General features: G+C 42.7%; 1 protein-coding gene across 4 annotated transcripts in view; it reads right to left on the bottom strand.

Moving 5' to 3' along the window:
- The window catches only part of CASR (calcium sensing receptor), a 169,407-nt gene that overhangs the window by 103,016 nt on the left and 41,168 nt on the right, over nucleotides 1-25,223 (bottom strand). For 3 of the 4 annotated variants that reach the window (XM_043544356.1, XM_043544716.1, XM_043543647.1), the window contains exon 2: nucleotides 2,611-3,063. In XM_043544356.1, coding sequence (XP_043400291.1) covers nucleotides 2,611-2,810 — 200 coding nt within the window. In that variant the 5' untranslated portion in view covers nucleotides 2,811-3,063. The remainder of the gene's footprint in view (nucleotides 1-2,610; nucleotides 3,064-25,223) is intronic. The other variant, XM_007069466.4, reaches the window with a different exon arrangement.

Here is a 25,223-nt window from a genome sequence, read left to right as displayed (position 1 = left end):
TTCCTAATGTCCAACCTAAACCTTCCTTGCTGCAATGTAAGCCTATTGCTTCTTGTCCTATCCTCAGAGGTTAAGAAAAACAATTTTTCTCCCTCCTCCTTGTAACAATCTTTTATGTACTTGAAAACTGTCATCATGTCCCCTCTCAGTCTTCTCTTTTCCAGACTAAACAAACCCAATTTTTTCATTCTTCCCTCATAGGTCATGTTTTCTAGACCTTTAATCTTTTTTGTTGCTCTTGTCTGGACTTTCTCCAATTTGTCCATATCTTTCCTGAAATGTGGCACCCAGAACTGGACACAATACTCCATTTAAGGCCTAATCAGCATGGAATAGATTGGAAGAGTTACTTCTTGTGTCTTGCTTACAACACTCCAGCTAATACTGCCAGAATGCTGTTCACTTTTTTTGCAACAGTGTTACACTGCTGATTCATATTTAGCTTTTGATCCACTATGACCCCCAGATCCCTTTCTGCAGTACTCCTTCTTAGGCAGTCATTTCCCATTTTGTATGTGTGCATCTGATTGTTCCTTCCTAAATGGAGTACTTTGCATTTGTCCTTATTTAATTCATCCTATTTACTTCAGACCATTTCTCCAGTTTGTCCAGATCATTCTGAATTTTAATCCTACCCTCCAATGCACTTGCAACCCCTCCCAGCTTGGAATCGTCCACAAACTTTATAAGTGTACTCTCTATGCCATTATCTAAATCATTGATGAAGATATTGAAGAACTGATCTCTGCGGGACCCCACTTGTTATGCCCTTCCAGCATGAGTGTGAATCACTGATAACTACTCTCTGGGAATAGTTTCCCAACCAGTTTTGCACCCACCTTATGGTAGCTCCATCTAGGTTGCATTTCCCTAGATGTAGATCTAGCCTATAGTTTTTAAGTAAGTGTATTGAATAAAACAAGAGAGGCTTTAGAATTGTTTTGTTGAAGTTCTTTCCTTCTGCTCTCTTATGCACTGTATTCAGACCACTATGTGCTGTGACTCTGTCTGATCTTATAAACTAGTTGGATTGAACCAGCTAAGTATTTGGATGGGAGACCACTAAGGAAACCTAAGTCAGTGGTTTTCAACCTTTTTTCATTTGCGCACCCCTACAAAATTTCAAATGGAGGTGCAGACCCTTTTGGAAATCTTTGACATAGTCTGTGCCCCCAACAGGGATCCACGGACCACTGGTTGAAAACCACTGTTCTATCGCAATGACAACCTTTCCCGGATTTCTTAAACATTGTCTGTGCTCTCCCCCGCAGGGGTCTGCGGGCCACAGGTTGAAAACCACTGCTCTAGGCAAAGCAGGAATGGTGTTAGGCATTCATTATCATCATTCTGAATCCGTATTGAACTAATTCCCCAGCCTAGTATTAGAAGTCAGTGTGCTTCTAGACATGCTGTTTTTAGATAAGGTGTAAAACAGACACCCTGACCACGTGTTGTTATTAAAGTCCCATGCCTCTTTACTGCTCAGGAGCACAAGTGTTTCCCCCCTTTGCCATGACCAAATTCCAAACTGAATATCTTACATTTTGCCTCCATGAAGTTTCAATTGAATTCAATTTTTGTCGTAATGTCCAATCTTAAATTGCTATGTAGTGTTGCTGTGCAAGGTTAAACATCTGCCACATCTCACCCCAGAACTGGCTATATTTCAGTAGTGGAAGAAGCAATTCACATACATACACATAGACCTTAGTGCCAAAGACTTTGCCCAGTCTATAGGCAGTATCTACACAAAAGTAATTGAATTTTGGTTGAGCAAGGATCGATTACGGAATTCAGCTTTGGGCCCATAGGGCCAGATTTTTTAAAGTATTGAGGTGCCTACAGAGGAAGACAGGTGCCTAGAGGAATTTTCAAAAGTGCCTAGGCATCTAATGCCCACTTATCTGTACCTTCAGGCACCTAAACACTTTTAAAATTTAGCTCACAGTTTAAGTGAAGTGCTTTGGGAGGGAGGAGGAAAGGCACAACAAAAATATGAGATTTCATTATTTCAAAACCCTTTTTTGCCACATATAACTGTAGTCAGACAATCTTATAAAAAATTTTGGTCACTTCCATTGCATTTGCTGTGATTCTAAGTAAAGTATATATATATATTATTTATTAAACATCCATTATTCATTGCCTGAATAGATTTGTGTATTTGTGATTTGGCAGCATTGAGAACTATAACTTGCATTGTTCTTTCTCACTGTAAGCCACTAAATAATTCTTAACATTTACTTTCATTTATTCACCATTCATTCTCTTTACACCACACACTTCCATGGTCTTGTATTACTTAGCTCTGTGGGGAGCAACTCTACTGTCTTCACATGGTGCTCCCCATCAGTAGCAAAAAGCAAAGATAATGTAGATGGAATGCAAAATTGGAGCTTGAGTTCTTGTCATAAAAGCAAAAGACAAATACTTAACTCTGTAAAGCATTTGGGTTACAAATTGTATTAAAGATACTATACACAGTAAAGATGTGTTGTATTTGATAGCTAGCTACCGCTATACTACTGAAGCAGTAAGGCACCTCACTTATAACTGACTAAGGTAAAGGCTCCAGCATTGGAGATTTTTACCAGTTTCTTTTTGGCTTACCTTATACACTCCACTGATTCTGGCCTAGATTTTAAATCCTGGTCTTTGGCAGCCACTCCAAAATGAATGGGGAACAGTCCCCCAAGAATAATGTCTCCCTTCTTCTGCGCCCTTTGATTTGGTCCGTAGGCAGAAGTGTTCCAGGTAAACACCAAGAAGATCAAACAGCAACTATAAAAAGTCATCATTCCTTTTTTCATAAGTGCATTACAGGATGCAAAAGTAAAAAAGATGTAAGAAAATAAATGGATCTAGTAACGTCTGACAAGTATTTCCTCTCCCTAAGACAGCACACTCTGGGTTGGGAGTGCATGCCTGCAGTACAATAAGCCACACGATGGTAGAGTCAGGGCTGGTATTTCTCCTGCTATCTTCTCCATTGTACACTACTGATCCTACAGTCCTTGGTTCTTCAGAACTGAAGTGTTATGTGGAGCCCATCTCTGAGACCTTCTGAAAAAGAATGAGATAAAAAAGTGACCAGCTACACAAAGAATTGTTATTTGCACTTTTGTGCAGTGCCTTTTATTCATGTACCCCATCGCTGGCTGCATTATGCCTACTCTATTTCAGTTTTCACAGGACAGCAAGGGTCACCACTCCTCCCAACATGTGGTATAGGCCTGGTTTTCATGGGTTTATCCTACTTCTTGGGCTACTGAAGAGTTCCAAAGTCATGATGGTGTTACACCACTGCACCTCCACACCACAATGCTGCAACAATACATGGCAAGTATGTGACATGCAGCATAATGAAACATCAATGGAAATTCTGTATGCATAGCAGCACCAGTCCTAGCTAGACACATACCAGGTGCAAAATTTTACAGGGTCCCATGCGTTCAAGGGCAGCCCTGCTTTGTCAAATCCCCTTCCCAGGACACATCCGGCCCCTCCTCCACCCAACAGCCCATAACAACTCACTCCCACTTTGAAAGATGAACCTTGGGGCCCCACCTCTTCTAGTTGCTGAGATGCTCCCTGCCCCACTTCTAATTTATGAAATCTACATGACCATCCCCAACCCCTTAATAACAAGTACCCTGGACCCTCTCAGCTGCCAAATTCTCCCATCCCCAAGATGTGCTAAGTGGGTTACAGAAGTCTGCCTGACGTCTGTGAAGTCTGCCTGTCTTACTTCACAATGAGCCTTGCAAAATCTAGAGTCAGCCCTATATAAACAGAACATATAGTGGTTACTGGGGATCGGGGTGGAAGATTGCATCCCATTTGGGATAAGAGAGATGATATAAAGCAAGTAGAGAATGGGAAACCCTACTTAGGTAAAGTAAGAACCAACCTACACCTTGGCCCAAAACTCAGACCAAACGTATTTGATACTCAGAGAAATATGGTAAACTGTTTGGCTTGGGTTTTCCACCCCATTTTCACAGAGTCCTTACCACCTTCCTGTTTGGGCCAGATTCCTTTCCCTCCAGCAGAAAGAAGCTAACAAGAAAATCTTTTCTCACAAGCCTTCCCACCCAAAATGGCTTTGGAAACCTTGTAAAATCAGGATATTTCTCCAAGTTGAACCTCTGAGTCTTCTGAGGTTCACTGATCATACCATTCCTGGTTTAGTTACGAATCCTGCTTTGAGGACTGCATTCTGCTACATATTGTGTCTCATCTGTGTTCAGTAGATTTCCTTCTGTAACATAGTAACAGACCTGCTAAGTTAATAGGTGGCTTAATTAGAGTCTGCACGTATGTACATGCGGAAAAGAAATCTGATAATGGAAGGCTCTTCAATCTAGCAAAAGTATATCAAGATGCAAGGTCTGGAAACTGAAGCTAAGACAAATTCAGATTAGAAGCAAGGTGCACATTTTTAACAAGATAATCAACCACTGGAGCAACGTACCATGGGTTGTGGTGGATTCTCCATCAATTAACATTGTAAAATGAAGATTGGATGTATTTCTAAAAGATGTGATCTAGTTCAAACAGGGATTAATTCAAGGAAGCTCTGTGGCTTGTGTTGTGCAGGAAGTCAGACTACATGATCACAGTGAATCTTGGGGCCCCACTGTGATCTGTGAATCTGTAAGTGTCATGGACATTGTGTGAGACACATTTGGAAGTATCTCATGCATTCTCAATAAATTGCCTTTCTCAGGAAACAATAACAGACAGTGGAAGAACTGAGAGTAGAGCTCAGGGTCTCTAGGTTTGTAGTTCTGTACACAAAGACTTGAGGGAGAAACTCTCTTGTTATGCACATATATACTGAGACACACACATGTACACATATAGTCATACACAAAAACTCCTGTGCCCCCTGCACCTTTTTGTTTCTCGCCCACTCCCGCAAATGTTGCCAGATGGCCCTTCATTTGTCTTTGTTTTCATGTATTGCTTCATTTGGGTCTTCTGTGTCCCTGCACAGGATCTAAAAGCCAGGCCTAGTATCATAGGGAATCATGATACTATTGTGGGTTTGGGTTTTTTCCCTTTTGTCTTTTTCCTTAGTTTTTCCTCCCATTTCTCACCACCATGGCTAGGCCACAACTCTCTCCCTGATGGGAAAGGTATGTGATTCTGCCTTCTTAAAGCAGCTGCTGGTTGGAGTGGGCAGAGAGGGTTTCCTTTAGCCTCCTCACCAATGTTTATGGTCAGGATGCCATGCTGTTCTCCCAAGCCCTAGGTCCCCAGGCGCTTGAGGTGGCTGAAGTCACACCAGGAAACCTGCTGACCTCCTAGTGAAGAGGCTAGTACTAAACCTCCTCTACACCTATACCCTGATATGGGACTTGGAGCAAGTGCTTTTCTATCAGCAGGCATCTGATTTCCTAGGAACCTTGGGTCATTGTTAGTTAGAGCTGGTCAAAAACTTTCCACCAGAACTTTCCTGCAAAACATTTTGATTTTGTTGAATCAGAATGTCATAATTTTGTCAAAATGTTCAATGAAAAATTATCAAAACACTTTCAGTAAGGTCAAAGTGCTTCATTTCAACTTCACTGCTTCAGCTGTTACATTAAAATTGAAACAAAGCATTTCAACCTTGTCAAAATGAAACTATTTTGATGAACAATTTCACTAATTCTGAAATTACATTTTTCAGAATTTTAATTTCATAGGAAATGTCAAAATTTTGACTTTTTGTTGAAATGTTCCATTTAATTTTTGAGTTTGTTTTTACCTTTAGATTTTAAATAAAATTGAAGTTCAAAATTTAAAACAATCAATCATTTCACACTGAAAATAAAAACATTTCATTTTGAAAAAACTTCATCCAGCTCTAACGGTGGGGTCCTGGGAGATGAACTCCCAATGGTAAAGTGGCCAGTATAGGCAACTGGAGGTGGCTAGAGCTTCTTTCTCACTCTGGCCTAATTCTCAGAAACCCTCCAAGTGGCAATTCTTCAACAAAAAACCTTCAAAAACAGACTCCAACGAGAAACTGCAGAACTGGAATTAATTTGCAAACTGGACACCATCAAATTAGGCCTGAATAAAGACTGGGAGTGGATGGGTCATTACAAAAACTAATTTCCCCATACTAATTTCCCCCTACTGTTACTCACACCTTCTTGTCAACTGTTTGAAATGGGCCATCCTCATTAGCACTACAAAAGTGATTTTTCCTCCCTTGGTATTCTACTGTTAATTGAATTGTCTCGTTAGCACTGACCCCCCCCTTGGTAAGGCAACTCCCATCTTTTCATGTATTGTGTATATATACCTGCTACTGTATTTTCCACTCCATGCATCTGATGAAAGCTTTAGCCCATGAAAGCTTATGCCTAAATAAATGTGTTAGTCTCTAAGGTGCCACAAGGACTCCTCATTGTTTTTGCTGATACAGACTAACACGGTTACCACTGTGAAACCTTCCTCCATCTAATGCGCAACAGCAAATCCCTGGGAATCTATAAAATGACCATTGAGTCACATGGGCTGAGGAAAGAACACAATCCAGAACAGGGAAAGAACAGATTACAGCGGGGTCGGCAAACTTTGGCACGTGGCCCCTCAGGGTAATCCATTGGCTGCCGTTTCCTGCAGCTCCCATTGGCTGGGAACAGCAAACCGTGGCCACTGGGAGCTGCAGGGAGCCATGCCTCCGGATAGTCAACATAAACAAAATATCTCGCGGCCCGCCAACGGACTACCCTGATGAGCCACATGCTCAAGGTTGCCAACCCCTGGATTAAAGAATATTTAGATAAATTTGATGTATTCTAGTCAGCAGGGCCTGACAAAATTCAGATTAGGGTACTTAAGGAACTAGCTGAAGCAATTTCAGAACCATTAGCAATTATCCTGGAGAACTCCTGGAGGACAAGTCCGGTCCCAGAAGACTGGAAAAGGGCAAACGTAGTACCTACCTTTAAAAAGGGGAACAAAGTGGGCCCAGGAATTATAAACCAATCATCTTACTTTCTGTACCTGACTTTTTGTTACAGATACCAGGACAAATTATGAAACAATCACTTCATAAACACCTGGAGGATAATAGGGTTATAAGGAACAGCCCATATAGATTTGTCAAGAACAAATCATGCCTAATTAACTTATTTCTTTCCTTGACAGGGTTACTGGACTAGTGGATGGAAGGAACCAATAGACATGATATATCTTGATTTTAGAAAGGCTTTTTTACTCAGTCCCACATGACATTCTCATAGGCAAACTAGGGAAACATGGTCTACATGAAATTACTATAAGGTGGATGCACAACTGGTTGACAGATTGTATTCAAACAGCAGTTGTCAATGGTTTGCTGTCAAAAAGGGAGGGCATATCTAGTGAGGTGCTGCAGGGGTCTGTCCTGGGTCCAGTACCATTCAACATTTTCATTAATGACCTGGCTAATGGAGTGGAGAGTGTGCTTATAAAATCTGCAGATGATACGAAGATGAGAGGGGTTGCAAGCACTTTGAAGACAGGATTAGAATTCAAAATGATCTTGACAAATTGGAGACTTGGTCTGAAATCAACAAGATGAAATTTAACAAACTACTGCTCTTAGAAAGGGAAAATCAAGTGCAGAGATACAAAATGTAGAATAACTATCTATGCAATAGTACTGCTGAAAAGGATCTGGGGATTATAGGGGATCACAAACTAAATATGAGGCAACAATGGTATGCAATCCTGAAAAAGGCTAATATCCTTCTGGGGTATATTAAGAAAATGTCAGAAGTAAAATACGTGAAGCAACTGTCCTGCTCTACTCAGCACTAGTGAGGTCTCTGCTGGAATACTGCGTCTAGTTTGGAATGTTACACTTTAGGAAAGCTGTGGAAAAATGAGAGTCCAAAGGGGAGCAAAAAAATGATCAATGGTTTCGAAAAACTGACCCAGGAAGAAATGTTAAATGAACTGAGCATGTTTAGTCTTGAGACAAGAAGACTGAGTGGGGATCCAATAACAGTCTTCAAATATGTTGAGGGCTGTTATAGAGGGGGGTGATCAATTGTTTTCCATGTTCACTGAAGAAGGGATAAGAAGTAAATCACTTGATATGCAGCAAGGGATTTTAGGTTAGATATTAGGAAAAACTTTCCAACTATAAGGGTAGTTAAGCTCCGGAATAGCTTAACCTTCCAAGGGGTGTTGTGGAGTCCTTCTCAGAGGTTTTCAAGAACAGTTGGACAAAGACCTGCCACGGATGGTCTGGGTAAACTTGGTCCTGCTTCAGTGCAGGGGGATGGAATCTCGATTTCCCTTCCAGCCCTACATTTTTATGATTCTGTGTTCTGAGACATCCTGAGTCTAGACTTTCTCACTGTGTGGACTAGTTCACTGGGGAGCTGAGTACTCCCCCATTCATGCACAAAGATTGTGCTTGCACTGCTGCTTAAGAAAGAGCTTTTGTGCGCTAAGTTATTAATATTCTTCCTATGCATGGACTTTAAAGTCATAAGGAGGGTAATCTTGCTGCAGCAGAAGTATATGATAGTAGTGACTCACCTCAACCAGACCTACTCTGTCCCAGACTGACTATATTTGACAACTTATTCCAACTGGTCTCAGACCTCCAGCCTGCAACTAGGGATGGTCTTTGCCCTCACCTTTCTGGCACTTGGCTAGGAAAATGTGTCTTACTGGATGGATCATGTTTATCTTTTGGGAACACTGCTTCTGTCTGGCTTTGGGATCCACTTTGCAAGGTTCCTTTCAGTGGCATACAGTTTTGCAGATGCTTGTTTAAGCTCAACCAGACCCTGATCAAAACTGTTATCAGGAATGCCCTCTGTCCAACCAACTACTCCACTGCCATCAAGCCCTTCCAAAGAGGATGGATCTAGACTCTTCTCAGTGGTAGCAGACGACAGAACAAGGAGTAATGGTCTCCAGTTGCAGTGGGGGAGGTTTAGGTTGGATATTAGGAAAAACTTTTTCACTAGGAGGGTGGTGAAGCACTGGAATGCATTAGGGAGATGGTGGAATCTCCTTCCTTAGAAGTTTTTAAGGTCAGGCTTGACAAAGCCTTGGCGGGGATGATTTAATTGGGGATCGGTCCTGCTTTGAGCAGGGGGTTGGACTAGATGACCTCCTGAGGTCCTTTCCAACCCTGATATTCTATGATTCTATGATTCTATGATCATTGCAACCAGGGACTCAGAAGATCTGGTGAAAATGAATACGCAGGCTAATCTCTAGAACAGTATTTCTCACTCTTTGCAGGTTGGGGGCTCCTTGTTCAAAGTCAAACATTTTCACAATCCTTTACATTTATTATAAAAGTATGAGTAAAAACATGCATCAATTGTAACAATGAAAAGCATATAGCATTTGTGTGTGTTCTGAGAAGTTGACAGGAAATACTTGAACAGATTTTCTTTGCTTTAAACTGTAATGAAATGTTCACTGCTTTGCAACTTCCCTGAATCACATTTCCTAACCTCCCTGGAGGTCAAAACATGGCTCCAGAAGAAAGTCCTGGACTACTCCTAGCAAGCCTGGTCTGTGTTTGAAGGTCTTCTGTGGTCACTGAAGTTAAGAGCTTTAGGCTTCTGCACAGCCCTGTCTTCTTGGCCTTCCAGATATCCCCCATTTTCCACCCGAGAGGGCTGCATCCTATCCAATCATTTTTCCTTCCAGCTCCACCCATGGAACACCTTTACATGCTTAAACTCCATACCATCCACTCTCTCATCTTTGTGTCCTGCCCAGGCACCAAGTGGGATCCTCGGTGGGAGACTGTATTCTCCAGCCTTGTTCTGCGACATGCCAGGGATGTGAGTTAGTAGCTCCTTTACGGAGGCATGAGCATGGGCATGTTGCTGGTGAACTTCACAAATTCCCCTGATACCTACCAGTATTGTGTGCACAGGGAAACTGTGGCCCATGCTTATCTTCCCTGCACCAGGCTGCAACCCTTTCCTGCGTTTTTAAAAACAATGCACATGGAACTCATTGCCACACGCTATCATTCAGACCAAGAGCATGACAAGATTTTTAAAAGGATTAGATTTAAATACAGATAATGAAAACATGAGAGAGTTAAAATATAAATTTCATGGCATAAGCCAAGTACAGATGTCCACTATGGGGTTTCTTGCATCTTCCTCTGATGAATCTGGAACTGGCCACTATCAGACACTGGACTAGATGTGACACTCATCTGAACTGGTATGTATCTAAATGAGGTGAATTATCCAAATAAAACACTTTTCCCTGAGGAAATAGATTGGAAGCCAGATTTACAAAGATATTTAGGTGCTTAAAGATGCAGATAGGTGCCTAGTGGGATTTACAGAAGCACCTAAGCAGGGCAGGGACCTAACTCCCATTCAATTTCTTACACACTACTGAAAATCTCACTAGGCACCTACCCGAATCTTTAGGTGCCTAAATGCCTGTGCAAAACTGGCCCTGAGATTCCCCAACTCACTTTATACAATCCACAAGAGTTATCAAATATTTTCAGTCACAGACATAGAGAGGTTTTATAAACTGATGTGTAGATGCAAAGCTCTTGCTTCTTGCCAGCATACTGAATTAGCCAGCCCCTCCACCCTCTGTCATCTTTTGTTATCACAGATCTTCCTTGGGCTCTATTTTCCTTAATTTCATTAAGAATGTCGGTCTCTTCCATATTAATGACAACTTTTTCCAGTCAGTGGTTGAATTATCCACTAATGCATGCCTGAAGTCATCAAAATGTATTAAAGGATAGGGTGGAAATTGTGCTATTAGTACAAATAATTTTGTTCCTGTGGTTTCAACACACAAATTAAAAGATCAGATTACCAAGTGATTGAATTGAGCAGAAGGCTCTGTATCTATTTCTACTTCCGTTCTTTAGCAAATATTTGTTACAGTCTAAACTTTATTCCGTAACAGAAAGCAAATATTTATATTGCAAGCTCTTCAAAATTGAGATCTCGTCTTTCTACATGTCTGCCTCACGCACACAGCTGGTTAAGATTTTTTGTGAAGAATTAAAAAAATATCCTTAATGTTTTCAATTCAGATTTTTTGAAACAGCCTTATTCTTCATTTTCCATTTTTATCGAAGTATTTTTTCTGTTTTATAAACACAGACTCCAGGTTTTGGACTCCACAGGAAGCAAAAATAGAATGTCAGCCATTTTGCCTGAACTCCTGTGGAGGGAATTAAAGAGGTTTCAGGGAGAAAGGAAGATGGAGGGCCAGGGAAGAGGGAGCTGAAGAGGATCCTGTGCAGGCAGACACAGAATCAGGGGAGGGAGCAGAGGGAAGAACAAAAGAAATCATAGCAGTGGCATGGATCTTTTACTCAGAAGGATCTAAAATTGTTAATAATGATGCAGAAAAGTTCAATAAATATTTTCTGTTCTCTACTTGGAAGACGCCGGTTGATGTTTTTACATTACCTAGAAGAGAAAGTATTGCATAATCAAACAGTAACTAGGCAGGATTTTAAACAGCAATCACTAAAGTTACACTGCTTAAAATCTGCAGAACCAGGTATTTTGTACCAAATTGTTTTAAAATAATTGGCTGAGGAGCTCTCAGAGCCACTGCTGTTGATTAGTGAACAAATCTCAGAATACTGGGGAAGTTCCAGAGGTATGGGGAAAAGCTAATATTGTGCCAATATTTAAAAACAGTAAACAGGATTGCCTGGAGAACTACAAGACAATTAGCTGATCCAGACTGAAATCAGTAAAGAATAAAAGGATGATACAAAAACTAATGCCAATCAATGTGGTTTTGTGAAAATTAGGTTTTGTTTTACAAATGTGAAATAGATACTTGATGGGATTACAAGTTTAGCTGACAAAGTTAACATAATATATTCAGATTTCTGTAAGGCATTTGACTTGGCATCAGATGACATTTTATGACCCGTGTTATGCAGTAATTCAGACTAAATAATGATAATTGTCTCTCTGGTCTTAATAGATATGAATCTACAAGGGTCTGCTCCACAGTCTGACAGTGCTTCAATGAAGTGGCAGAGAAGCCTTAGTGGGTAACTCCTCACTGCTTCCAGAAACGTATGTAGCGGTGGTCTTAGGACATCAGTGTGCTTCAGAGCCATTTCTCACAGAGGCACATGAGGCTTGTGCCACTGCTGTGGGCTCAGATGTTGCTACAGAAGCCACCGGTGACCTGTAGCCCCACCAGCAGCACCAACCTCGGCCTCCAAAAGAGTCACAGCAGCAGTTGCTATCACCACCACCACCTGCAGTTGGTCGTTCTCCCAACAACAAAACCAGATGCTGCTGCCAAAGGGGAGGGCTCATTAAGTCACCCTTTCTTCTGCTCCCTCTGGCCTCTTCCTCTCTCTACTCCTCACAGCCACAATAAAGCCCCATCCCCACCCCACAGATCACATGTGCATGCAAGACTACACCAAGCTGACACAGGTCGCTAGGGATACATCTACACTACGAACTAGAGATGTAATTCCCAGCTCACGTACAAGCCAGTGTGAGTATAAATAGTCACGTAGCCACAGTAGCATGGTCAGTGGCAGTATGGCTTAGCTGTGCCGAGTACGTACCCACTGGGTTTGCCATGCTGCTGCTGCCTTTGCTATAGCAGCTACCCTACTATTTATACTCACGCTAGCTCTCTCAGTGAGCTAGCATAAGTATGTGTACATGAGCTGTAACTCACACCCCCTGCTCGTAATGTAGACGTAGCCAATGCCCCATTGCTTTAAAGAAGCTTATGGGCCTGGCCTGCCTGCAGCTACCTTTTACACATAGATAGGCCAGGACTAACCCCCCCAAAAGTCCCAGAGGTTCTTGTGACCACTACAGGCACTTGCAATCGCCTCTCGAGGACACATCCCTCTCCAAAAGGTCCCTGTGGCTCACCTAATGAGCCTTCCTTGGGGTGACAATCTTCCTTCTTCCACAAACACATTGCCTGCATACCAAGTCACACTGGCCCAGATCATCAGAGGTACTTAGGCATTGCTCTGCTCAGAACTGCCATGCCTAATCCCGAGGTGCACTGCCACCTAATGAAGTCCTTAGCCCCAAGTCAGGTACCAGGCTTCCCCTACGATGCATGGGGAGAGTTAGGTGCCTAAGGAAGGGATCCTCAGAAGCCAGCAAGCTAAGCAGTCACCTGCCAAACCTCACCAGGACTGAAATACAGAGGAAGGGGGCAGTGAGAGGGGCTTAGGTGCCTAACTGAGGGGCCAAAGATGGGCACCTCCCTCCACTTAGGATCATCAGCTGTAAATGCTCTCCAGGAATTAGACACCTGAGCCAAATCAGCACATGCCCTATCAGGAGAAACCCAGACCTTTGGATGTGTTTCATGAAAAACCAGAGAGAGAGCTTCCAGGGTAACCAATACCCTGCAGCTGAGAGCACTCACCTGAGCTACGAGAGGCACTGGTTCAAATCCCTACATGATCTGATTCAGAACAGGGACTTGCATCTGGGTCTCCCACATTCCTGTCGAGTGTCCTAATGACTAGGTTATTGGGTATAATGGGGTGGCCTGTTTCTCTCTCTCTGTGGTTTCATGAGACAGGGCATGGGCTACCTCAACAGCTGACCTAGATGAGGTGCCTTACTTCAGGAGAGGCTCCACAGCTGAGAATCTCAAGTGGAGGGAGGTGCCTATTTCTGGCCAGTCAGTCCAGTGCCTAAACCCCACAGCAACGGGAATTAGATACTTAAATACCTTTGAAGATTTGGGCCCTAAGCCCTCCCTCTTTCCCTGGTAATTCCTATTGGCTAGCTTAGGTGGCTCATCGCTCAGATTGTTGGCTTCGGAGAATCATAGAATCATAGAATATCAGGGTTGGAAGGGACCTCAGGAGGTCATCTAGTCCAACCCCCTGCTCAAAGCAGGACCAATCCCCAACTAAATCATCCCAGCCAGGGCTTTGTCAAGCCTGACCTTAAAAACTTCTAAGGAAGGAGATTCCACCACCTCCCTAAGTAACGCATTCCAGTGTTTCACCCTCCGAGTGAAAAAGTTTTTCCTAATATCCAACCTAAACCTCCCCCACTGCAACTTGAGACCATTACTCCTCGTTCTGTCATCCGCTACCACTGAGAACAGTCTAGATCCATCCTCTTTGGAACCCCCTTTCAGGTAGTTGAAAGCAGCTATCAAATCCCCCCTCATTCTTCTCTTCTGCAGACTAAATAATCCCAGTTCCCGCAGCCTCTCCTCATAAGTCATGTGTTCCAGTCCCCTAATCATTTTTGTTGCCCTCCGCTGGACTCTCTCCAATTTTTCCACATCCTTCTTGTAGTGTGGGGCCCAAAACTGGACACAGTGCTCCAGATGAGGCCTCACCAATGTCCAATAGAGGGGAACGATCATGTCCTCGATCTGCTGGCAATGCCCCTACATATACATCCCAAAATGCCATTGGCCTTCTTGGTTACAAGGGCACACTCTTGACTCATATCCAGCTTCTCGTCCACTGTAACCCCTAGGTCCTTTTCTGCAGAACTGCTGCCGAGCCATTCGGTCCCTAGTCTGTAGCGGTGCATGGGATTCTTCCATCCTAAGTGCAGGACTCTGCATTTGTCCTTGTTGAACCTCATCAGATTTCTTTTGGCCCAATCCTCTAATTTGTCAAACTCTTTCTAACTCTCCCCAGGCATCGTATGAGGAGCCTGCACACCTAACTTGGGGCTGAGAATTCTACTAGGTGGCAGGTGCCCTAGGAGTGGCAATGTCTTAATCCTTTTTAAGGGGGGAGGGATAGCTCAGTGGCTTGAGCATTGGCCTGCTAAACCCAGGGTTGTGAGCTCAATCCTTGAGGGGGCCATTTAGGCATCTGGGGCAGAAGTTGGGGATTGGTCCTGCTTTGAGCAGGGGGTTGGACTCAATGACCTCCTGAGGTCCCTTCCAACCCTGATATTCCATGATTCTTATGTGGATCTAGCCCTAGTTTGTTTCTCAGTGTAATCAGTTCTACAAAAACCAGGCTACATACACAGCCCACATATCTAGGCTAAGTCCTTAACTTTTCTGCAAATATGTATTCTTGTAAATTTCCTTTTTAATATCTACTTTTGCATTTATTCAGCATACATACAAAACTACAAAATCATGAAAAGTTGCCAAGAAGAGGTAATTCTTATTTCTTTCACAATAATGCAGAAAAAGTTCCTAGTAAGCAAGGTCCTCTTTCCATACATACATTAGTAAATCTAGATTGCATGTGCACTTATCAACTTGTTTCACATTCCCTGCTTATTTAAGTTCATCTGTCCTCCTAAAGCACGGTCAAGTAATTTTGAGTCCATTCCTCCTCCACTGAAAAAAAACATAGTGAGAGGCACATATGGCTCCATCAGGACGCTCTTTAATGACATGAAAATCAAACAGGAACCCTATATAAAGTGGGAAAAATTGCTAAGGGAGAGTACAAAGCATAGAAACAAAATCAGAAAGGCTAAGGCAGGCCCACCACCAGCAATTCCAGGCCCCGGGGCCAGGGCTGCCCCCTAGAGGCGTGTGAGACCCAAGGCAGAAGTGACGAATCCATCACTTCTGGGACCAACTGCGCTGGCCAATTGCACCGTCCCAAAGGGCCCCCAAAGCACAGGGCCTGGAGCAGTCGGCCGATTTGCCATACCCTAGGGAGGGCTCTGCCCAGGGCAGAACAGTCAATCAGTCCATTGTCTGATAGTGGCAATGTTCCAGATTCATCAGAGGAAGATGCAAGAAACCCCATAGTGGACATCTGTACTTGGCTTATGCCATGAAATTTATATTTTAACTCTTATCTCTTGTTCCCTAGGAAGGCCTGCCTGACATTTGGGCTGTGCTGGCTGGTGTCCAGCGAGCTGCTACCAGATGCACTGCTGGTGCCCAGCTAGCTGCCGGCTGTGCTGCTGGGCGCGCTCTTCCGGCACGGCCAGAGCTTCCACATGCCCGCCCAGCTGCCTTCGCCGCTGCCGGTACCACCCCACACGCACCTAGGAGCCCTTCGGTCTACCTGGGCGATTTAAAAGATCCCGGGGTTTCCGGCTGCCGCCACCGCCACCCCCAAGCCCTTTTAAATCGCCCAGGCCCCAGGCAATTGCCCCCTTAACCCTCCTCCCCCCATCAGCAGACCTGGGCTAAGGTACAAAATTAGTTACACCTAGCAAGGGACATCAAAGGCAATAAGACAACATTCTTTAAATCTAGGAGCAAGAAAGAGATGAAGGAAAGTGTAGGTCCTCTTCTTAGTGGGCAAAGACAGCTAATAACTGATGACATCAAGAAAGTTGAGGTATTTAATACCTATTTTGTTTCACTAACCTTTTGCTTTAACTAAAAAGGTTAATGGTGACCAGATTCTCAACACAATTAATGTTAACAAGAAGGGGGAAGGAAAACAAGGCAAAATAGGGAAAGAACAAGTTAAAGAATATTTAGATAAGTTAGATGTATTCAGATCAGCAGGGCCTGATGAAATTCATCCTAAGGTACTTATGGAACTAGCTGAAGCAATCTCAGAACTGTCAGCAACTGTCTTTGAGAACTCCTGAAGGACAAATGAGGTACCAGAAGACTGGAGAAGGGCAAACATAGTACTATCATTAAAAGGGGGCAAAGAGAGGACTCAGGAAATTATAAACCAGTCAGTCTAACTTTGATACCTGGAAAGATACGGAAACAAACTATTAAACAATCCATTTATAAGCTCCTGGAGGATAATAGGATTATAAGGAACAGCCAACCTGGATGTGTCAAGAACAAAGCATGCTAAACCAACCTAATCTCACTCTTTGACAGGGTCACTGGCCTAGTGGATATGGAGAAACAGCAGACATGATATATCATGATTTTAGTAAGGCTTTTGACCACAGCCCCACATGACAGTCTCATAAGCAAACTATGGAAAAGCAGTTTAGATGAAATTACTATAAGGTACATCCACAACTGGTTAAAAGACCACACTCAAAGGGCAGGTCTTCACTACCCGCCGGTTTGTCGGGTAGTGATCAATCTATCGGGGATCAATTTATCGCGTCTTGTCTAGATGCGATAAATCGATACCTGAACATGCTCCCCGTCAACTCTGGAACTCCAGCTCGTGAGAGGCGGAAGCGGAGTCAACGGGGGAGCAGCAGCAGTCAACTCGCCACTGTCCTCACGGCCAGGTAAGTCAACCTAAGATACACTAACTTCAGCGACACTATTTACGTAGCTAAAGTTGCGTATCTTAGGTCGACGCCCCCTTCCCCCCCCAGTGTAGACCAGGGCAAAGAGTAGTTATCAATAGTTTGCAGTGAAAATGGGAGGGCTTATGTAGTGGGGTTCCACAGGGGTCAGTCCTGTGTCTGGTACTATGCATTATTATCATTAACGATTTAGATAAGGGAGTGAAGAGCATGCTTATAAAATTTGCAGATGATACCAACCTGGGAGGGGTTGCAAGCACTTTGGAGGACAGGATTAGAATTCAAAATGACTTTGACAAATTGGAGAATTGGTCTGAATTCAACAAGATGAAATTCAGTAAAGACAAATGCAAAGTACTTCATTTAGGAAGGAAAAATCAAATGCACAAATACAAAATAAGCGAATAACTGGCTAAGTAGTAGTACTGCAGAAAATGATCTAGGAGTTATAGTGGATCATAAACTGAATATGAGAAAACAAGGTTTTATTAACAGGAGTGTCATATGTAACAAGGTTTTATTAACAGGAGTTTCATATGTAACAAGGTTTTATTAACATGAGTGTTATATGTAAGATGTAGAAGATAACTGTCCTGCTCTACTTGACACTGGTGAAGTCTCAGCTGGAGTATTATGTCCAGTTCTGGACACCATAATTTAGGAAATATATAAACAAACTGGAGAGAGTCCAGAGGAGAATAACAATGATAGAAGGATTAGAAAAGCTGACCTATGAGAAAAGATTAAAAAATCTGGGCATATTTAGTCTTGAGACAAGATGACTGAGTAGGAACCTAATAATAGTCTTCAAATATGTTAAGTGCTGTAATAAAGAGAACGGTATTCGATTGTTCTCCATATCCCCTGAAGTTATGACAAGAAGTAATGGGCTTATTTAAGATTAGATATTAGAAAAAACTTTCTAACTACTGTATAAGGGTATTTAACCTCTGGAACAGACTTCAAAGGGAGGCTGTGGAATCCCCATCACTGGAAGTTTTTAAAAACAGATTGGACAGGGATGATCTAGGTTTACTTGGTCCTGATTCAGTGCAGGGCACTGAACTTGATGACTTCTTGAGGACCCTTCCAGCCCTACAATTCTATGATTCTTGTATACTCCATTTTATCCCTTGTATTTACAGTGACCAGATCTGAGAACTGCGAGTCAAATACAATAAATATAAACGTAATGTAATTGGGCCCAACCTACCCACCCTGTGCTAACTTTGAAATGTGAAGGGGAAGAAAGGGAGGATATGCATGAGTTCTGCAAACAAAGGGAACAGGTAGGAGCCGCAGCCCAGTGCGCTGAATGGAAGGCAGACAAGTGAAGTGGTGATGGTCTTTCTCACTCCCACTCTCTCTTTGTCTGGAATCTCCAGCTGAAATTATTCAAAGTCTGACTCAATATCCATGATGGCAGTGTGTGCCTGGTGTCTGATATGTCTGCATCCTGAATTGGTGACTCAAGTTAATCACTCCACATGGAGGTTTTAATGCAGGCAGGGGAATATGGAAGACATGGTGGAGAATAGATTCAAGTTCCTGAAAGATCCCTTCTATGCACTCCTCCTTTTCCTCACCCATGGGCTGTTTACTAGGAAGCCAGCTGGTAGCCACATACTCAGGCACAGTATATTCCCTGGGCAGCAGGTGACTATTAGTCATAGACTATCAGGTTTGGAAGGGACCTCAGGAGGTCATCTAGTCCAACCCCCTGCTCAAAGCAGGACCAATCCCCAACTAAATCATCCCAGCCAGGGCTTTGTCAGGCCTGACCTAATGAAGTCCTTATGAATGAAAGCTGGGGGAACTGCAAGAGCCATTTGGAATCATTTTTATGTTATGCAGAGGCTTATGGGCTGCAGTGCTGATGAGTTAGATAGAACTCAGACAGAAGCAGATCTCTGTCGGGCTTCTTGGCTCTGAGTGGTCACTGAACACCACATGGGGCCCGGAATAAAACCAACTAAGAAAATATCTTGAGTGGAAGAATGGAGCAATTAAAAGCTCCATCAGAGCTGAAACTCTCTGGAAATGTGAAATACAACTGGAGAAGGCTTAAACAGCACTGCACTCTCTATCTGCAAGCATTGGGTGCCAGCAAAAAGGGAAGACAGTCAAAAGATCACCTGATTTCTGACAATAGCTAGCTCTGAAGCACTTAATGTGTTTAACAATTTTCAGTTATCTCAGGCAGAGGAGGCTAACTATTAAACTGTGATACAGAAACTTGAGGAGTACTGCACTCCACATAAAAATGTAACATATAAGAGAGATGTTTTTAGATAGAGTGCCAAAAGAAAGAGCTTAAGTGATCAAAGGCTGAAGAGCCAATCTTCAAACTTTGGGGGGCTGTCACTGAGAAGAGACCAGATTGTGACTGGGATCTGGGACAAAAAAACTCAGAGTGCTATTTGGGTTTTGCTCAACACCTGAGATGTTTCACTGGAAAATATGACACATTTTTGATGGCCTACAGGGGACTAAGGTTTACATAGATGACATTTTGATCTGGGGAAAAACAGTAGAAGAACAGGCCCAGAGGCTCTGAGTAACTCTGGAAAGAGCCAGAGCTGCAGAGCTAAAGTAAACAAACAAATATGTAGAATCATAGAATATCAGGGTTGGAAGAGACCTCAGGAGGTCATCTAGTCCAACCCCCTGCTCAAAGCAGGACCAACCCCCACTAAATCATCCCAGCCAGGGCTTTGCCAAGCCAGGCCTTAAATGTTATATGTAAATTCCATATAACAAAAATAACATATATTTGGGAGAGAAACTAACACAGCAAGGTGTACAAGTAGTTCACAGTAAGGTTGAAGCCAGAACAAATATGCCTGTCCCCATAAGCGGCAAGTTATATGGGCCTGTGGTGCCCATGCTCCACCAATATTCAGGAAGGTGGGCCTGGCTCCATCAATATTTGGGCTTTTATTTTCAAAGCCATCCTGTCCATAGGATGGACCGGGGCAACCGCTCTGGGCCCCACGCTTTGGGGCCCCCTGCGCTTCAGAGGGACATGGGATCCAGGGCAGCCTGGGGAGTTAGCAGGGGGCCCGGTGCCAGCACCAGTGAGCAACCCAGCCCCAGCCTGCCCTGCCCCACCTCTTCCTGCCCCGTCCCCATCCCCACTCCACTCCTTCCCCCAAACTCCTGCCCCACCTCTTTATGGCTTCCGCCCTCTCCCCCAAGCGACGCCAGGAGCTGGTGGGGCAGAGTGGGGCAGGCTGGGCCTGGGTGGCTTGCTGCTGCCAGCGCCAGGCCCCCCGCAAACCCCGCAGGCTGCCCTGGACCCCACATCTCCCTGAAGCATGGGGCGCCCCTAAGTGCGGGGCCCGGGGCGGTTGCCCCAGTACATCCTATGGATGGGACAGCTCCGCTTGGACCCATTCCTGGCACCACCAAAAATTATACAAACCTGGCGCCCATGCCTGTCCCAACAGACAAGGAAAGGCTTCAAAGATTCCTTGGAATGATGAACTATGTAGGGAAATCTGTGCCAGTTCCGTCCAAATCAGCAATCTGAGAACACTATTGTGCAAAGATGCCCAGTGACTTGGGATGAAAATCTTAATAAGGTGTTTGAGAAACTGAAGGAGTTTATTAAATAGGCCACAGTCATGGGTTACTATGATAGTAAGTGTAAAACTAAGTTGTCCATGGACGACTCTAAGGAGGGCATTGGTGCAGTGCTCTTACAACAGCTGGTCAAACTTGGAGACCAGTGGCTTATGAGTCATAAGCACTAACATAAACTCAGTATCAATATGCTCAAATAGAGAAGGAAACTTTGGCCTTAGGCCATGGTTGTAAAAGGTTTCATTTCTTTACAGGATGCCAGTGTTAGCTGAAACTGACCATAAAACACTTATCACCATTACCAAAAGAGGCCAAGAATACACTCCCCCAAGAACACAGGGACTATTTTATCAAGTTATAAATGTATGATTTGCAAACTGAATGCAAACTTGGGAGAGATTTGGTAGGTGCAGACACTCTCTAGAGCACTTGACAAAAATACAGTGGAGCAAAGTCCAAACCTAGATTTTGTACTTGTCAATCTGATAAAAAAAAATCTGTCCAGTCTCAGACAAAATGTGGACTGTGACTGCCAGAGCTACTGTTCAAGAGGACACCCTACAGAAAATAATTAAAGCTATTTGCACTGAGTGGCCAGGACAGCATATTCCCATCCCCTACTATCAACTGAAAAGAAAGCTCTGAGTCTTAGATGGGATTTTGTTTAAAATCACCATGATAGGGATCCCTAAGAAACATATGTTAAAAAAAGACACATGAAGGTCATTTAGGGATTGAAAAATGTAAAAGATGGACCAGAGACATTTTATACTGGCCTCAAATGACCAGTGACATTGAGGAAGCTGTTAAGGCTTGTTGTATGTGCCAAACATACACAGGACACGTCAAGCAAAAGGGCCCACGTTGGTGGTACAGGAAAAATTGCCCCCCTTGAACAAAACAGGCATAGATTTGTTTCCATTGCCTGGAAAAATCTATGTAATTGTCCCAGATTATTATTCTCACTTCCATGAGATAGCCTTATTAGAAAATACTACGGCTAAGCCGATTATTGTGCATATCAAAAATCTTTTTCTGCTAGACGTGCTATACCTGACATAGTAATTTCTGCCAAGGGGCTAGTTTGGTGGGTATGAGTTTAAGCAGTTTGCAAAGGTTTAGATATGTAACCACCAGTCCTCATTATCCCCAACTCAATGGGTTGATGGAAAACAGTGTCAAAATAATAAAGCTCCAACTGAAAAAAGCTTCGGAGTCAGACTCTGATCTGTATTTAGCACTGTTAAATTACAGAAGGACACCACTGAAGCATGGTTGTCACCTGCTGATGTTTTGGCCAACAGAAAACTGAGACAGGTAAGGCAAAATAAACATTCAATATGGTTTTGGGTCCTGGGAGCTGTCACCATTTCACGAACATGACTTTGTGCATATCTATGATGGAAAACAATGGTCACAAACAGCAGTGGTATCAGAAGATGTAGCCGTGAAGTCCTATAAGGTTGTCATTCCAGGTGGACACATACAGAGGAGGAAGAGGTGACACCTTCTCCAGATCTCAGAAGGGAAGGAGATAAAGGGCACTGAGTCACCCGTCTTGCTCAAGCGGGTCTCAGAGAGGAAATAACCACAATAAGTTGAAATGCCTGTGTTATAATCCTGGGGTTCATAAAACAACAAATCAGTGAATGAGAAAAGAATAAAACTTCTATGAAAAACAAACTAGAGAGTTTTTGTGGTAAACTGGTATACATATCTACTCTGTGTTCTCTATCCCTGGTTCCAGGACATGTCTCCATATTCGTATATTCATATTACTTTCCCTTGTGAGGGAGCCCCTATAAATTATAATCTTACACAAACATATCTCTACATCGTCCCTCCTAAAAAAACAATTAGTTATCTTTTTACACACACACACACACATATATATATATATATATATATATATATATATATAAAGATAACTATCTAATAACACATACATTAAATTCTCAGCCCATCTAGTAAATTTCCATAAACACAACATGTCAACTACCTAGAGAGGAGAGGTTACCAGCTCACTTTCCACTTACTTTCCTCAAGTACCCTTTCTTCAGGCAGGTTAGAAAGTCTCCACAACTCTTTCAGGACATTGAATCTCTCTCTCTGATCTTAGTATCAGCCTTTCATTAAAGTCTGAGTTGTTCTCTTGTTGCTTGACAGTTTCTCCTTTGTCCATTGATGATTAAACAATCAAGTCAGTTGGTAAATGCCAGAGTCCACATCGACTGTCAGTGTTTTGGAACGTTCTGTGATTATTCTTAAATCCCTGATTATGCTGAAATGTGTTCCCTTGGTCAATCTGGACTATGTAAGGCTTTGGATGCAGCTGTCCTTTAATGGTAACCCATTTGGTTCCAAGTATTAGCGGTGTGATGCCTCAGGCACACTCTATCACCTAGATTAAGATAGGATCACGGGCCCTTTTTTTCAAAATAATATTTCTGCTTCCCCTCTGATTTTCTTTCATCTTCCATACAGTTTAATTGTCATGGGATTTCAGCTCGTTATCAGTGACTGGTAAATTAGATCTGATCCTTCTTCCCTTTAATAGCTGAGCTCGAGAAGAGCCATTCCCCAGAGGTGTACTTTGGTAAATCAGTAAAGTTTTATGAAAATCGCTCCCACTGTAGAAAGTCTTTTTCATAAGGTTCTTTACTGTCTATATCGACCCTTCCACAAGTCCATGTGACTGGGGGTAATTTGGACTTGATGTTTTGTGATGAAAATCTCAATCTAGGGCAATCTGCCTAAAATCTGCACTGGAAAATTGCAGCCAATTATCCCTAAAGACTTCATCTGGAATTCCATGTCTGGAAAAGATTCCCTTCATGCCGGCTATCACTGACTTACTATTAGTACTGTGCAGTGCAAATTTCTGGATATAGAGAAAAATAGTCTGTGACTATTAAATAAGCTTTTGATTGCCAGGTAAATAAGTCAGTGACTACCTTCTCATAAGGCCTTTGTGCAACTGGGTAAGGTCTCAGCGGCTCTGCCTGTTGGCATGGTTTGTATTTCAAGCATGAGAACAGTTTCCTACCACATTAGTAATGTCATGAATGATCCACAGCCAATACATCTCGTGCGTGTTGTTTGCACTTCTCAATTCATGAATGACTGTCATGGATCGTCTGTAGCATTTCTTTCCGGAGGCTCATTGGTATTTACAACCTCTCTACCATTGAAAATCACCCCATCTATCACAGTAAATTCATGTCTGCAGTTCCAATAGTCTCTTATACTTGGACAGCAACTGCTCACTTCACTTCTTCAGGCTACTCTTTAATCATCCCCAACTCTTTAAGGATCCCCAACAATTAATCTTTTTGTGTTTCCCCTCTTATTTGTTGCAGTTTCCTGTTAGCTAAAGGAATTGACTTTACAATCAGATCTATACAGGCTTGCATCTCTATCAGTAAGGTCTTTTCTGGTTTTGTAGTAGGAGTCACCATTCTGGAAAGAGCATCTGCAGTGAACATGAATTTATCAGGCATATAGATCGCAACCAAATCATATTTTTGTAGTCTTATCATCATTCTTTGAATCCTTAAGACACAGTCATTTAGCAGTTTTCCAGATAATGCCATCAGGGGCCATTAGTCTGTTTCAACATCCACTGCCTGGCCATAAATCTATTGATTGAATCTCTCACAGGCAAACAATATCCTTAAAAGCTCCTTCTCAATCTGTGCATATCTGGTTTCTGCATCAGTCAGTGATTTCGATGTGTACGCCTCTGGTTTCCAACAATTCTCATTTTTCTGTAAAATCACTGCACCTAACCCAGACTGTGAAGCATCTGCTGAAATTTTAATAGGCCTGCCTAGTGCATAAAACTTCAGCACTGGTTCTTGTATCAGTTTTTGTTTCAAACCTTCCCATGATTCCTCCTGTTCTACACACCAGTACCATTCATTTTTATTTTCTAGGAGTTTTCTCAAATCCGCTGCTTTTGTAGATAGATTAAGTATGTATTTTCCAAGATAATTAACCATTCCCAGAAACCCTTGGACATCTTTCTTTGACTGGGGATGAGGCATCATTTCAATGGCCAAAATTTTCCTCTTATCAGGTTTACACCTTTGTTGGAAATAATATCTCCAATAAAAGTCAGTTCTGGAACCCATAAAACACACTTCTCCCTATTTAGTTTCAAGTTTGCAGCTCTAGTTTCATCCAAAACTTCCTGAAGTCTATAGCCATGCTCCTCTTTAGGTAAGCCTCAGATGATGATATCATCCACTGAGGTGTCAACACTGTTAATATGTTCACAGATCAGATGTATGGTTTTGTGGTCCACTTCTGGTGCTGAAGCTATGCCAAATGGTAGCCGTAAGATTCTGTATCTTCCAAAGGGGATATTAAATATACATAGTTTTGAGCTTTCTTCAATTAATTTTAGCTGTCAAAATCCTGAGGAGGCATCCTATATACGATAACTGTATGCATTCACAAATTGAGCTATAATCTCTTCTC

The sequence above is a fragment of the Chelonia mydas genome, chromosome 1 (genome assembly GCF_015237465.2).
Source record: "Chelonia mydas isolate rCheMyd1 chromosome 1, rCheMyd1.pri.v2, whole genome shotgun sequence".
In the NCBI taxonomy this organism is placed as follows: domain Eukaryota; kingdom Metazoa; phylum Chordata; order Testudines; family Cheloniidae; genus Chelonia; species Chelonia mydas.
Note: the sequence above shows the minus strand (reverse complement) of the source record. Positions and strands in the feature narration are given on the sequence as shown.